We start from the raw sequence: 14,782 nt of genomic DNA on the forward strand, positions 1-14,782 counted from the left end.
TATTATAACAGCAACTTTTGTAAACAACTGATGAGAATGGGTCCCACATCCTGACGCAGGAAAACAATGCATTAACATTACTCAGAATTAACCAATCTGCTAATCTAACTAAGGCTAATCGTGATAATCAAAGTAAGACTAAATACTTACATTTTTAAAGATGATCATGTGTGGTGCAAAAACAAGGTGATCCGCTCCTACATGTGCGTAGAAATAAATACATGATGATGTTGTACATTTGTGCAAAACTAAATCTGCAATCCTGTCCTACATGTGTGTGCTTCACCAAGGGCCATCAACTTATCTTCACTAGAGCGAATGTCTGGCCCCACTGACTGTGACTATGGTGAACTAAAACAACTGGAGAAGCCGTATTGAATGGCTACAGCATAACAGTAGCTCAGCCCCTGGCCCTGCACTGCTGCTGAGATCCACCCTTCACCAGCGCAGACATGCATTATTAATCCTATCCATCACCTGAACATGGATAAATATGCATAGTGCATTCTATTCCCTTGTCCTTATGTCTCCAAAGCCGAATTATGCATACGAAGCAGATACCTCATTACATATGAATCTACAGACCTGTGCATGAATAATGATGAGTGCAGCTCTTTTAAACTCAATAAAGACGCTTATTGGTGCAGACACGGCCGGCCTTTGTCTGCAAGGTCAATGAGGGACATATAAGGGTGGAATCAGAAGACCAATGCTGGCTTTGTGTAAATGTTTTTTATATTCTGTGCACATTGTGGTGATTTATAGAGGAATTAACAAGTTTTGTTTTCTCTCGAGTTATAATGTCCATTTGTACATTTGGTTACGTTACATTTGGTTATATGTTGATTGCAAAAATATTCAGCCTCTTTTACTTTTTATGAAATGCCACAGTGAGGACACAATGTAGACAGAAAGCACTGAGATCTTCGATCTTAGATCTGTCCCACAATGCCAATGTTCTTCCTGCCAGGTCCTAGCAGCGACGGTGCAGCAAGTCAGTCTCGAGCCAAGATGGCCGCTGCAGCCAGGCACAGAGACACCAGCCACAATGAGCTTTACTACGAGGAGGCCGACCACGAGAGGAGAGTCCGCAAGCGGCGCGCGCGGTACATGCACCACAGATTCATGCAGACTCAGAGTAGCAAATGATCACACAGCAAGAAACTGCAGCCGAATCAATGAAAGGGAAACAGAACAGCCTTTAAGGTTGTGTTTGCCTCTCCCAGGCTGGTGGTGGCAGTAGAGGAGGCGTTCACGCACGTGCGCCGTCTGCAGGAGGAGGAGAAGAAGAAGCCTCCCGGCGACGTGCTGGACCCGCGTGAGGCGGCACAGGCCGTCTTCCCGTCGATGGCGCGCGCGCTGCAGAAGTATCTGCGCACAACACGTCAGCAGCACTGCCACAGCATGGAGAGCATCCAACAGCACTTGGCTTTCTGCATCACTCACAGCATGACGCCCAAGGTGCCTACAGCACACACGCACAAACGGACACACACACACACACACACACACACACACACACACACACACACACACACACACATACACGCACACACACGCACACACACACACGCACACACACATACACGCACACGCACACACACACACACATACACGCACACACACGCACACACACACACACACGCACGCACACACGCACACACACACACGCACGCACACACACACACACACACACACACACACACAGAAACACACACTCACACACACACACACACGCACACACACACGCACACGCACACACAGAAACACACACTCACACACACACACGCGCACAAACACACAGAAACACACACACAAACACACACACACACACACACAAACCCACACACACACACACACACACACAAACACACACACACACACAAACACACAAACCCACACACACGCACACACACACACACATGCACACACACAAACACACACACACACACACACACACACATACACACACACACAAACACACACACACAGAAACACACACACACACACACAGAAACACACACACACACACACACAGAAACACACACAAACCCACACACACACACACAAACACACACTCACACACACACAAACACACACACACACACACACAAACGCACACACACACACAGAAACACACACACACACACACACACACCGTAGCCTAGCCCGCTTTCAGAGCTCGGTCCCCTGTCCTTAATCAAAAATGTGCTGCTCCCCTGTTTCAGGCGTTTCTGGAGAGCTACCTGAATCCAGGCCCCACCCTCCAGTATGGGTGCGGGGGTCCGCAGGCCCTGCAGTGGACGCTGGTGTGTGAGGCCTCCGTCACCAGTCCTCTGCGCGATGGCACAGAGTTCCAGCTGAGAAACGCGGACTTCAGCTTGGTGGTGAGCACCAAAGCCCTCCCCAGTCTCAAGCTCACAGAGGAGTACGTCCACCCCAAGTCACACAAGTTCGTGTTGCTACTGCAGTCGGAGACGTCCATCTGACGCAGGAGGACACGAGGTCCATTTTACTTCCCAACCGGCTCTGCATTTTTTATGTTTTTTTGTTTGTTTGTTCACTTTTTACTTTTCCGGTTTTACAGACCACATTTTACAAACCGCATATCACATACCAGACAAATATTGATACACAACAGTATCTTCATTCTGAGGAACTGGACTGAAATAAGTATTGATGTTAAAAAGGCTGTGACTAGTCCTTGCAAGTGTGAGAGTGAATGTGTTGGTATGTGAGTATTTGTATGTATTTAAGCAGTGTTTAAGAATGAACAGAAGCTTACTGTACATCGAGGATGGAGTCCTACAGAAAGGTAAGAGCAGGCAGGGCTACGACAAATGGGAGGTGTTGCGGTACGCGTCACTGAACATGCCTGCCAGGTGTAATGCGCCGAGCTCATTTTTGTGATGTAACCACTGTGGAAAAACTACAAACCATGTATGAAAACACAAGCCCGGGAAATGCTGCCAAAACCTTTGACAGACCTTTGCTCTTCAGGAGTCCTTGATTTTTACAGGGCGCAAAACGGTCTGTCATACTTTTCTACACCTCGCACGCACTGTTTTATACTCGGGCTCCGGTTTTCCTGATAGATGGTGGCAAGTGTCATTGGATTTGGATTCTTTTCTTCTCTTTTTTGTCTTTAATGTGTGCTGTTCATATTTCCCTATAGGCCTTTCAGGTTTGTGGTTAGTTGGAATTTTTGATTTTTCACAATGAACATTCGTATGGCCAGCATCTCTTCCTGCAAGTTTCTATAAGAATAGATGCATTTTTTGTAATTTGGGGGTCTGTCCGGCCACCGAACAATGATAGTTTATGTTTTGTACTTTTAACATTGATATTTGGATGTGTACATATAGGTGTATATATTTAATTTATGAGTGTATGTACAAACATTTTGTATACCTCTGTCTGTATATATTTCTATAAAGGTATTAGTAATTTTTTTTGTATGTTAGCATAGGCTATTCCTTGTAATAGTCATTAATATGAAGTTATTTCAGCCCCTCTTCAGTTCTCCCTTGTGATGACTCTGATCACTCTCTTTGATCTCTTTTCAAAGTGCATAGGGACCTCATTTCCAATAAACTGTATATCTGAGACAAACAAATGTATACAATTTGTTGTTTTTTGACATTACTGACTTCTCTCAAGTATCAATAACAAACACCTATTTAGGATCATAGACTTTTTTTGTTATGTTTTATGAAGCAGAGTACAGTTAGGTATTATATTTCTCAGCATATGACTTTCTATGTCCTTTTAAGTTAAAAAGGCAATGTTTTTGGATTTGCAAACGCAGACATTTCGTTGTTAAATAGCCACATTTAACAACAAATCAAATTTGTACTCCCATACATTTACTGCATCCAGCTGATACTTTTACCCAAAGCAACTTACAATTGTGAGTACAACTTAAGCAATTGAGGACTAACTAGCAACTTGGGAACAGCGAGGCTTGAACCAGCAACCTTCGAATTACAAGTCAAGTACAGTAAACACTGAGCTACCACTGCCTGTGCAAGTACTTTGAAATAATTGAGCAAGTTCTGGCTTCTTCCTCAAGTTGTTAGTGATACTATGTAATCAGGCTAAATTCTTCTGTCCAAACTGAACATGTGTGTGTTGACCATACAAATCTTGATAAAAGTTGTGTTAGGCTGTGTGGAAATTTGGGTTAGGAATGTTTTAGTTTCTTTTGCAAACCATATGTTGGTATTTATATTATTAGTAAACATGTTTCCATGGAAGTAGCAGATTTAGCTATAAATATTAATAGTTTTTTTAAATGGTTAAAATGAAATTTATGTAATTTTTGTCTGACAAAAAATACATAGATTTATTACCATGAACACAGCTACCTTATCATAACATCTGATCTAATAAACATTTCATCTAATAAACTTGCTATTTTCCATGAAAAAAATATACTGCTCTGAAAGAATTATTTCACATAATATTTAATTTGGAATATTTTCAACAGTTTTTCCTGCAGAGCAAGATATAGATGTATAAAATAAATTGGGTCTTTCCACTGTCATATAAGGCTGTTTTGTAATCAGTTTTGTTTATAAAACACATTTACACATTTGTGACGTTGTAAATTGACTGCTGATGATGCACAAAAAATGTCCAAAATTATGTTTTCGTGGAGGAGCTCATAGAGGATCTAGCTGTCCCTGAGCAATTAGATTTTGGTTCCACAGAATCCAAAGTTCACTCATCATCGTCGTCGTCATCATCATCATCATCGTCGTCATCATCCTCGTCGTCGTCATCGTCCTCATCCTCATCGTCACTGTCATCATCGTCCTCGTCATCGTCGTCGTCGTCGTCGTCGTCGTCATCATCCTCAGTGTTGACATTCCCAGAAAGCACATCCTCTATCCAGTCTTCTAGCTCATCAGCTGAGGGCAAATTATCACTGCCGTCCATCTCCATCCACAGGCTGTCAGCCTATCCAAGGATCCGTGAAACATCAAAGATCAAAATCACATTCAACATTATTCAATAATCCACTGTCACTTTAAAGGAATGTTTTGATAATAAAATGTTTACAGTCTTTTTTGCATCAACAACACTTTTTGCATCAGCAACACTTTAAACTGACCTTTACACTGACAAAAGATTTTGGATACTTTTTAACCATGTAAAAATCAGTGGAGAAATTTGTTATTTTTTTTATGTCATTCCTTTACATCAGTGGTGCCTTTTTTTCTTTCAGTAAAAGTAGAAGTACTTTGGATCAGAAATAAGTGCCTTAAAACTACACAGAAGAAAGAATGGGAATATAAACTAGCCCAGGAAGGATAGCTTTTAACATTAGCTGACACATGGAAGTCGGCACTTTTCACTCTAGATGATTTGATGATTAGTCTAATGTCTTGATCTTGCTTGGTTTTGGAATGTTAGTAGTTCAGCCTTTTGTGGAGTGGAAAACCTTGCTGGTGCACTTACATCTGTGACATTAACTATTCCGATCTGAGGCCGGTAGAGGTCAACCTTAAAGGTCTTTTCCCAGTATGGAATTAGCTAAAAGAGAGGACAGGAGGAGAACAAAAAGAAATTGGAAAAACATAATAAACAAAAATGGTTCCTTGGTCCACTGCAGACATGGTGCTGTTGAATTAGCAAGTCCTGGTCCTGTTCAGGTCCTCACCAGAGGGAAGTCATCAGGATCGATCCAGACAATGCTCAGGTCGGGGTTCTGCGTGTTGTCCCTGGCAACCTCTTTCAGAATCTCTAAAAACTCATAGCCATCTGAAAACAATATCAATAAGTTTAGCACGTAAAACTCCAAACCTGAACTAACTTGTTTAAATGGTACATGCTTTCTGTACCTGGGTCCTCCTCTTCTGCAAAGGCAACAATGTGGATCCCATCTAGGTCGTCCTCCTGGCGTGCAGAATATTTCAGTGAGGTGATTAAACACAACCAAATTATAACCACATTACAACTGAGCACCAGTAGGAAAGTTTCACTTAAGACTCATTCAGTCAGGTTGCAGCCTGCTCGGCGTCATTCCAAAGGATACAGTTTGTATCGCGTGATATGATTGTGTGTATGAAATGGTGGTTACTGTTTAGAGGTCATTTTACAGGCCAATCACTGACATTGGCCACTCCAGTGTTTGTTTTGTTGTGTAATTTAATAGCTGTGTCTACATATATTGCTTGCACTGCTTGAAATGGCACAGAATTGAAGGAACATGTAGCCATTACTCACCCAAGTTTCGAACATATCCTCAGCTCTCAGTTTTCTTAGTGTTGGCCTATAGTAGTGAAACACAGTTCAAGAGAAGGCTATGAGCAGCATTCAGAGCACTGTCCTCCATCTGCAATGATCATACCTCTCTACTAAGCAAACTGGAGCAGAAATGTAAAAAAAAAAACAACAACAACAGCAAGTATCTTTATATGCGCAAAACCAGCCTGACCATCCTTAAAATGACCCAGACCTTCATCCCTTTAGTTACCTTCTGTGCTCAGTAACAAATGCTACAAGTTCGTCCTCAGTATGGGGCCCGTCTGGAATACTGACAGGTTCCTCCATGAAGGGCTCATAGAAGTCCACCTCATTCATCTTTAGAGTCAACTCCTTAGCGACCTGAAACATGAAAGGTTAAATATATTCTGTAACTTTCCCTAACGATACAAATGTAATTTTGAAAGCAGAGGGACTGACTTAATGCCTACGCAGTCATATTTGAAGGGCAGAGGAGGCATGATAAGGCACTCACAGATTTATCAAAAGTTGCAAAAAACTTGATAAAAGGCTGGAACTGCTCAGCAGCTTCTTTGAATGCCAGAAAATCTGAGAAGAGAAGCGATCATTTAATTGAATTCCATTGGGGAATGCTGACCTAAGAAAGGACCAGAGAGAAGGCCATAAATAGCTGACCTTTCCCCTCCTGCTCTTTAGCTCATATGGCCAAATGTGCAAGGCAGAGACAGCCAGCGCTGAGAGCAGTGAATCCTACAGTGAATCCTACAGTGTGTATCTAACGAGAGCTGCAGTTATAGTCACGTACAGTTATAACTCTACCTCTAAGATAAGAAAAAAGTGCCATCTTTAATGGGCGTTGCTTGGCTTCTGTAGACGTATAGCACAGTATGTGTATGTGTGTATGTGTCTAAATGAAAAAAAGACAAAAGACCCTTTTTATTAACCTATAGTCATAACCTAGCATTTTGGTTAGTTATTTCAGCCAAGCAAATCGACATGCTCACAACTCACGTTCTGACTTCACACTCTTGAAGTAGCCAATGAGTCTGATGTCCTCTTCCATGCGGTCGAAGGCTTGTAGCTCCAGGCTATTATCGATGACCTCGACCGGATCCTCCAACACCTGCGATGGAATTAGGGTGCCATTGTACATTAACTCCGCTCAACATGGAGCACTGCTGTGCTTAAAAACCTGAAAAACACTTATGCAGTGGAAGGAACGGTATGCCAAGTGAAGCCTTACATCCAGCAGAAACTCCACCAGGGTGTCTGCAGAGAGCAGTCCATCAAACTCAATCACGCGGTCAGCCTTAAAGATATACACGCTTCCTTCTTCATGTAGACCTGAAAAAATGTGCATAGCAGTATTAGCTGGCATCCCCACTGTATTAAACATCACATGACGAAGGAGGGGAGTTAATGTCTGCATGTAATCTGCACTCTGATTAGTTTACCCATGCCTTTCCATGCCTGCATGGAGAGCTTCATCGTCTCGGCCGGGGTGAGGCCTACCCTCTTTGGGAGTTCATTTGAATGCGTCAGGCTCTCAATTACCTGAAGGTCTTCTAAGCCTTACCGAGTTTCTTGGCGACCTTGGCATCCTTTTCAGAGTCGACCATTCCAAAACCGATGTCCTTGTTCACCAAGACCTGAGCAGCCAGCTGCAATTTGCCCCAGAGAGACGGACATTGAGATATTTTCATATGACAACAGCTATCAGCGTTTTCCTTTTCCATGCTGCGGTACACTCTGTACACCTTGCTGACACACCTTTTTATTTTAGATTCTTTTTTTCTTTTTTTTTATTCATCAAGAGGTCAAAATGACATAAATGCCATGTATGCATATTTTGTTCATAAGCATGGCTGCTTCAAGAGTAAGTGACATTTTTTTTCCCCCCAAGCAATTCACAATATACTTTGGAAGACCCATGGAAGAAAATCTCATAGGTCAGTCAAATATATATCTTGATAGTTTTGGAACCTTGTCATTTTTTATTTTTAGTACAGTGACATAGAAGATTTATACAGGCTTTATATAGGATCAAGCAAAGTTCATGTAAGATGATAAGATGAACAGTGGTGTATCCAAGGTGTACTTTAATGTATAAAAACTGACTGAACAATATCACATACATTATGATTCTTACAGAGTGTAACATACATTATGATTCTTACAGAGTGTAAATTATTTTCCAAACCTCAGTGTAGACCATAAATGTAAAGGAATCCTGTTCTAATAGATATTTATTTGTAATAAATACAGTTCACACACACACACACACACACACACACACACACACACACACACACACACATACATATATATATATATATATATATATATATATATATATATATATATATATATATATATATATATATATATATATATATATATATCAGTAACAGGTTTCTTTGATTGTTTTGAACTAAAATCCCTTTTCAGGAAAGAAGTCTGGGTAAACTATGCTTAATCTATGTCTGGTGAAATATTATAATTAGTGTATAATATTTGTTCATAAGCGTGGTTCATAAGCTGCCTACTTCAGCATTTATCTAATAACTGTGTGTGCAAGAAAAGAACCGATCGGTAGCTAGCAACAACATCGCAACATGGGTAACAAACGTTTGGGAGGTCTTAGCTACTGAAGCATCTGTAACAAACGTTTGGGAGGTGCTAAGAATAAAATCAAGTGTTCATTGCAGTGCCTGGCTAGAATACCTATTAAGAATAGAAGAGAACTACATTCATTATGTGAGCCGACAGGTGTAAATAAGACATGCTAGCACTTTCATTGGAGTACTGTTTTCTTCTGAGAGGATGATGAGTGCTGAAATGACAGGCTGACTGGAATGTGAGCGAAAGAAAAATGTATACCCATACAATTCAATAAGGAGAAAACTAAAGAGACTCTCATAACACCTCTTAAGAAATTAGCAAAGAATAATAAGGGAATATTAATCTAGTCTTGGAATTGTATCGATTAATTTAGGTGCTTGAGTAAACTACTGTATAAATGCAAATATCCACAATGTAATTCTTGGAATGCATACATTCTCTTTGCACCAGGTATGAAATGTTTTAGTACTGGACATAAAATAATATAAGATGATAGCAGTAGTTCACTCCAATATTGACCTTCACACATGCATGCACTGATATACTCACACACACACACACACACACACACACACACACACACACACACACACACACACACACACACACACACACATATATATATATATATATATATATATATATATATATATATATATGAACAGAGGATTTGATCAGAAGTCCTTCATCAGCTGTGCAAGCAAAGTGCATCAGGAGCACTTTGAGCTCAGGAAGCACTCAGCTTTTTCTATAGTACACTGGAAGGCCTCCCTGGATTCTCCTTCATGTTTGTGTGCTTTGAGATTAAACCTATTAAACATGCACTTCTGTGTACAAACCCAAATTTATTAATAACGCTGAGATTAAATTCTAAAATATTATATCCTCTGAGATTAGAATATATTCCTAGTTGTGATTTATAGCTCCTATTTTACTGAAAGCTTATGAGGCCTTTGCCATAATATATAACTGCAGATGTATACAGTAAAAATGTTTGTTTGAAAGTCACTCCATAACGCTCATGCAACCTTTTCCCCAAATGACTCTCTCTCTCCTTATTTAATCCATTCATCCATGCATGTGTTTGGTCTCTCTCACCTCCAGCACAAGCTCGGTCATTTGGAACTGTTTTGACAGTTCCTTGCTGGCCGGTGCAGGGGCGTGGTACAGTAGACACAGCATGCGATGGGCTTTCAGGGCTTTGCGGTAATTCTTGTTGTCGATGTCCAGCACACGGTCCTTGCCGTCGTAGCGAGGGAACTCCAGGCCTTTATTGGCCCAGGCCAGGCCTGCCAGGCTCAAGCACACCAACACAAAGAACCAGACAGTCCTCATGGTTCCCACCACTGACACAGAAACACTGTTGAAACTCACACACACACACACACACTTAGGTTCGTTTCTGGCAGCCTTCTGTGCAGGTCTGAGAATCCAGCCCTGGTAGGAAAGAACCAAAATCCACCAGACAGGAAACAAAAACATCAAAGCAAAAGAGTTGCAGAGGTCAAATAGTCAGAGTGGTTCATGGTTCAAATATCCTCTTTGCTTCATGCAAAACCTTACCAATGGTAAAGAGGCTCTCTCCAGGTTGTGTCTCTCTCCCAGGGTCCCCAAACCCTCTGAGTTACCTAGCTCTCATTGCCGGCTGGAAACAAAGCCCAGGGCAGTGCTGTGCAGGATTTAGGGTGAGGGAGAGAGGGATACCTTACATAGCAGTGGCCCTCTGTCTCTCCCCCTGCGCTAAAAATACTTCCCAGTTGTTTAATGGCTAAAAATACTTGCGTTATACAGGCAGAGCCAGGAACGCTGGTGAGGACTATCTGTCCATACAAACAATAATTCATGACAGGAACAAGAGAGCATTTGATAAGGTTATGTCAAGGTTTCCCAAGTGTAGTGTCTCTTGTATGGAGAGTAATCAGTAAGTGTACACAGCTCCAGGAACAAGCTACACATGTATGTGTGCGTGCCTGCCCTGGACAAAGCCCTGGTGTTTCTAGGCATATTATACTGTAACCAGACACTTATGTACTTGATAGAACCAAATATATATTGCCTTTATATGTTAATTGTTCATATTTCACACATTCACATTCTTTGGAAAATGATCCCACTGAAGCTAAAACGTCATTAACAATTTGCCATTCCTGGCCGTGGACACCTTCCAAACTGTATGTTCCCACATGTACGATTACAGTGAGTTCAGCTTGGCTCCTGGCTGTATGTGCGTGTATATAAGCATTCAAAGTAATTAAGTTAATGCTTTAAATAGCCATTTCTGCAGGACAGCTGGACAATTAGTTCCTTATTTGGGAGGAGTAATGGGAGGAGCCAGAGATGGAGTATTTCCCCAAACAATCTGGTGCTCTGACCCTGCCTATGACCCCTTGACCCTTTGTGAACTAAGATTGGCTCTTCACAGGCACACTGCTGCAACTGAAGAAGGGATTTTAAACATTCTGTACTTACACAGAGGCAGTATAGCTCTGCTGTAGGGTTTTGGCATTAGTTTATTGATGTCATTGCCTCAAATATTAATATTCAGTGTGGCATCATCACCGGGGTATGTCAGACTACTATTTTGTGACTTGAATATGTCACGGGACGCTCGACCCCTTCACGAGTCACGTGGTACGGCCTGCACGTAGGAGGGTTCACATGTGTATGTAGCCACGCCCTCCGTGATGGCACACACCTGCACGGGGTTTAGTGTTTTGTCTATTTAAACCCCCGTCTGTGTGTGCCTCATCGTTGGTCATTGTTGATGTCGTTTATGTTAATGCTGCCTAGGTTGTTGTCATGGTTAGTGTTTAAATCATTTGTGTGTTCATGTTCATCGCTGTCACTATGTGTGAGTGCTGCCATTGTCATTTATGTTTTATGTTATTAAACATCTCATTACGTCAAGGGAGTCTGTGCGTCCTGTTCTGCGCCCTGCGGCACTCAGGCTGCCGTTACAGAATACATTTAGTTGGATTCTCAGCTCTGCTTTAAATACTAAAAGATACAGTATATATCTGGACATCAAATATGTTACAATAACTATGAATCTGAATTTAGTGCTAAATGTTATTTCAAAGCTGACATGGCACTGTTACAGTTACCACTAACAGAAAATCTACACTTACTGCAATAGAATACAATCTGGTTTTGTAAGTAACACTTATCTATTTAATATGAAATAAAAACTAGAATCAAATATTTAAAGCTGACTTTTTAAGTCCATTTGACTTTCCCAGGAGGCATCAGGGTGAGCAGGGGCCATCGAAGGCCCTCAGGGCGGGACTGGAGATGACGTAGCTCTGACTGTAGGCTTGGATTTGTGGTTGCGAGCTCCACTCCCCCTCAATGTATTTGTGATATGGATCGTTTGAGTGCTCCCTCCTCTTGGACTTCACTGTGCTCACCAGGATGGCCACCACGATGAAGGCAAACATCCCGATCATCACCACCAGGTACCAGATGACGTCACGGAAGTTCTCCTCGGCCAGCCTGGCACCTAGGACGCGTTCACCCTGTGTGATATTCCGCTGCCAGTTTTCCAGAAAGTCACTGAGTGCACCTGTTAGCGAGTCCTGCAGGTGCAGGGTCAGGTTGGACCAATCAGATGATATTGGCATCTGAATACAGGACAAAAATGTTGGGGTTAAGACAATATGTTGTTCTCTGTGGAGTGAGCAGCAAGTATGTAACTTTCTTACAGGCTGGTATTCAAGACATCACTTCTCAGAAATCAGAACTGGTTCTGAGTTATAAGAAACAGAAACTCCAAGCTACGCATTTTTAGATTTTACATTAAAGCTTTTTTCCTCTTATCCTTTTTTAAATATCCAAACCCACCTTTTCTGTGTAACAGTAAACCAGCCTACCAAACTAGGCTTGCTTTTATTCGCAAACAAAGAAAGCACGAAGTTGCCACAGGTAGTATGATACTGATTAGAAATCTAAAAAATTAACTAGGATAGTTGCCCAAAAAGGTGATTAACTAGAATAACAATAGTCAGCTTTTTTGTGCTTAGTGTGGGAAATTTTATATATAATTCATATGGCCTGTCTTCATAGAAGACTGATGAGGGCAGTGGTATTGAAATGCAGTTGTAATGTAGTAGAAGTAGACAGCTTTAATACACTCCAGGTTTGGCTGCACTAATGCAAATTATATTGCAGAATAACTCTGTCCGTTTCCACTTTCCGGTTTTTTTTTTCCAGTGTGAGTCCATGGTGTTGTCTGAAGTTGCATCATTAAAAAGTACATCCAACCAGATCTCTCTTGTAGAACTATCAGCACTGAACAGGGTGTTACAAAACAAGATTAACTAGGCATATGATACATGTATTCGTTACCCTTGAGCTTTATGCTAGATTTAAGACACCTGCTATATTTTTACTGAAAATAAACACTGCTAAGAAAGGACATTTTCGCACAGAATCTATTGTTTTCACTGCACAACAGACATTAAAGGTGTTTTTCTAACTATAAAGCAGAAAATGAATATTCCTACAGAGAAAGTGGTGTTACACTTACATTAGCTTTAGTTCCAGTGCTGTTCACATGAAGAAAAGACAGTTTAGAGAGTTTACAGCCATCTGTATAACTAAATGAGTTCCCAGGAACAAATTCTCACCCTTTATACCATTTGTGTAAACCGAATGATATTGTGTGTGTGTGTGTGTGTGTGTGTGTGTGTGTGTGTGTGTGTGTGTGTGTGTGTGTACACACACTACTCCCACTCTTCATATCAACTCCTTTTACTTCTGTATAACTAATCTCATTCTTCAAGGACATTAGGTTTTTTTCCTCCCAGGTCCTAAATCACTACCCGTTATGCTTCAAAGCCACATAACCACCACATAGCCACATAACCACATGGTCATGTGCTATAATTATGTTTGGAGGACTCAAGTGGCTGAGATGTGCACAACTGAATGTAAACAGCCACTTTAATCTCTCACCCTTTTTTTCAAGGGCAAAAAATGCATTTAAATAAAAACAGTCAGTACTGTTTTCACCTCCAGGTGGCATCCATTCCAGCGTTTTAATGATTCATGACTGACATTTAGGCTAATCCATAAACGGACTCTTTATAGGCATAAAGCAGCACCCAATGTTTTTAAATCAGGTACAAAAATGCGCTACAGTATCATGAACAAGAACAAAATATGACTCACCTTGCCGTGTGGGGGCAGCTTGCTTACACAGCATTCTGAAAAAAAGCCTTAATGAAACCTGGATTAAGATTGGGATGCCAAGTAATATGTTTTAAACATGGTCTGGAAAGCCACTTTAATTAAGCCTGTTTGCATGTGTGTGTGTGTGTGTGTGTGTGTGTGTGTGTGTGTGTGTGTGTGTGTGTGTGTGTGTGTAATTCAGTTAACGTCTACATTTTATTTTATAAAGTTTGGATTTTCATCATAAAAACCAAACCTTTTTGTTTTTTAACTTAAAAAGTAAGTGTCTGGGCAACCTTAAAATTTTACATTTTTTAACTTTAAATAGTAAGGAAACTGAACAATATTTTATTATGTGAAATTATTATTTTTGGCAAGTTCATGTAGGTCATGACCATAAGGTTACTGTTCACTACTGCAGGTCTCTGGTATTTACTGCAGGGGGCAGTCTAGTGTTCATATGTCAGTAAATTTACAGGTACTAAAAACATACCTCACATTTTTCTTAATGGTTCACTGATTTTTCTTAAATTAACCTGGTGTATGTTGGCTAAAAAAAAAAACAGCTGCTGCCTTTCAGTGTTTCTGAATCAGTTTGACAAGCTCACAGAACAGATATGATTAAGGGACTAACTTTTTTAAAAAATCACATATATTCATAAATTCCATATAGTCGTTAATCTTTCACAGGGTACTTGACAGGTGAATTATGTTGTTGTTGCTTTTATGCAGACAGATTTTTTTCCGATCTGCCTCCTTC

General features: G+C 40.9%; 3 protein-coding genes across 4 annotated transcripts in view; 1 reads left to right on the top strand and 2 right to left on the bottom strand.

Annotated features, from left to right (window-relative positions):
• vangl1 (VANGL planar cell polarity protein 1) overlaps positions 1 to 3,616 on the top strand; it is a 24,463-nt gene extending 20,847 nt beyond the window's left edge. For both annotated transcript variants that reach the window (XM_035523024.2, XM_035523025.2), the window contains exons 7-9: positions 971 to 1,106; positions 1,227 to 1,461; positions 2,229 to 3,616. In XM_035523024.2, the coding sequence (XP_035378917.1) occupies positions 971 to 1,106; positions 1,227 to 1,461; positions 2,229 to 2,489 (632 nt within the window). In that variant the 3' untranslated portion in view covers positions 2,490 to 3,616. The remainder of the gene's footprint in view (positions 1 to 970; positions 1,107 to 1,226; positions 1,462 to 2,228) is intronic.
• Positions 3,617 to 4,450: 834 nt separating this feature from the next.
• Positions 4,451 to 10,565, bottom strand: casq2 (calsequestrin 2). Its single transcript, XM_027032514.3, has 12 exons — positions 10,417 to 10,565; positions 9,952 to 10,290; positions 7,808 to 7,892; positions 7,475 to 7,575; positions 7,243 to 7,354; positions 6,746 to 6,819; positions 6,482 to 6,612; positions 6,232 to 6,277; positions 5,847 to 5,901; positions 5,666 to 5,766; positions 5,464 to 5,538; positions 4,451 to 4,962 (listed from the first exon to the last, which is right to left on the bottom strand). Exons 2-12 carry the CDS (start codon positions 10,186 to 10,188, stop codon positions 4,723 to 4,725), a joined length of 1,257 nt encoding a protein of 418 aa, XP_026888315.2. The 5' UTR covers positions 10,189 to 10,290; positions 10,417 to 10,565; the 3' UTR covers positions 4,451 to 4,722.
• A 153-nt stretch (positions 10,566 to 10,718) lies between these two features.
• On the bottom strand, positions 10,719 to 13,591 carry LOC113567663 (potassium voltage-gated channel subfamily E member 2-like). The gene is made up of 2 exons (XM_026995754.3): positions 13,379 to 13,591; positions 10,719 to 12,473 (listed from the first exon to the last, which is right to left on the bottom strand). The coding sequence occupies exon 2, from the start codon at positions 12,471 to 12,473 to the stop codon at positions 12,099 to 12,101; it is 375 nt and encodes a 124-aa protein (XP_026851555.1). The 5' UTR covers positions 13,379 to 13,591; the 3' UTR covers positions 10,719 to 12,098.
• Positions 13,592 to 14,782: the final 1,191 nt, after the last annotated feature.

Source organism: Electrophorus electricus, chromosome 9 (genome assembly GCF_041902795.1).
Source record: "Electrophorus electricus isolate QZ-2024a chromosome 9, ASM4190279v1, whole genome shotgun sequence".
Classification (NCBI taxonomy): domain Eukaryota; kingdom Metazoa; phylum Chordata; class Actinopteri; order Gymnotiformes; family Gymnotidae; genus Electrophorus; species Electrophorus electricus.

Excerpts from the sequence above, each read along its gene's own strand:
- casq2 (XM_027032514.3), bottom strand. The coding sequence starts at position 10,188 with ATGAGGACTGTCTGGTTCTTTGTGTTGGTGTGCTTGAGCCTGGCAGGC. Across the intron at positions 5,539-5,665 it reads ATCCTGATGACTTCCCTCTG|CTAATTCCATACTGGGAAAA; the intron begins GTGAGGACCTGA and ends CCTCTCTTTTAG. Across the intron at positions 4,963-5,463 it reads GAATAGTTAATGTCACAGAT|GCTGACAGCCTGTGGATGGA; the intron begins GTAAGTGCACCA and ends ATCCTTGGATAG.
- LOC113567663 (XM_026995754.3), bottom strand. The coding sequence starts at position 12,473 with ATGCCAATATCATCTGATTGGTCCAACCTGACCCTGCACCTGCAGGAC.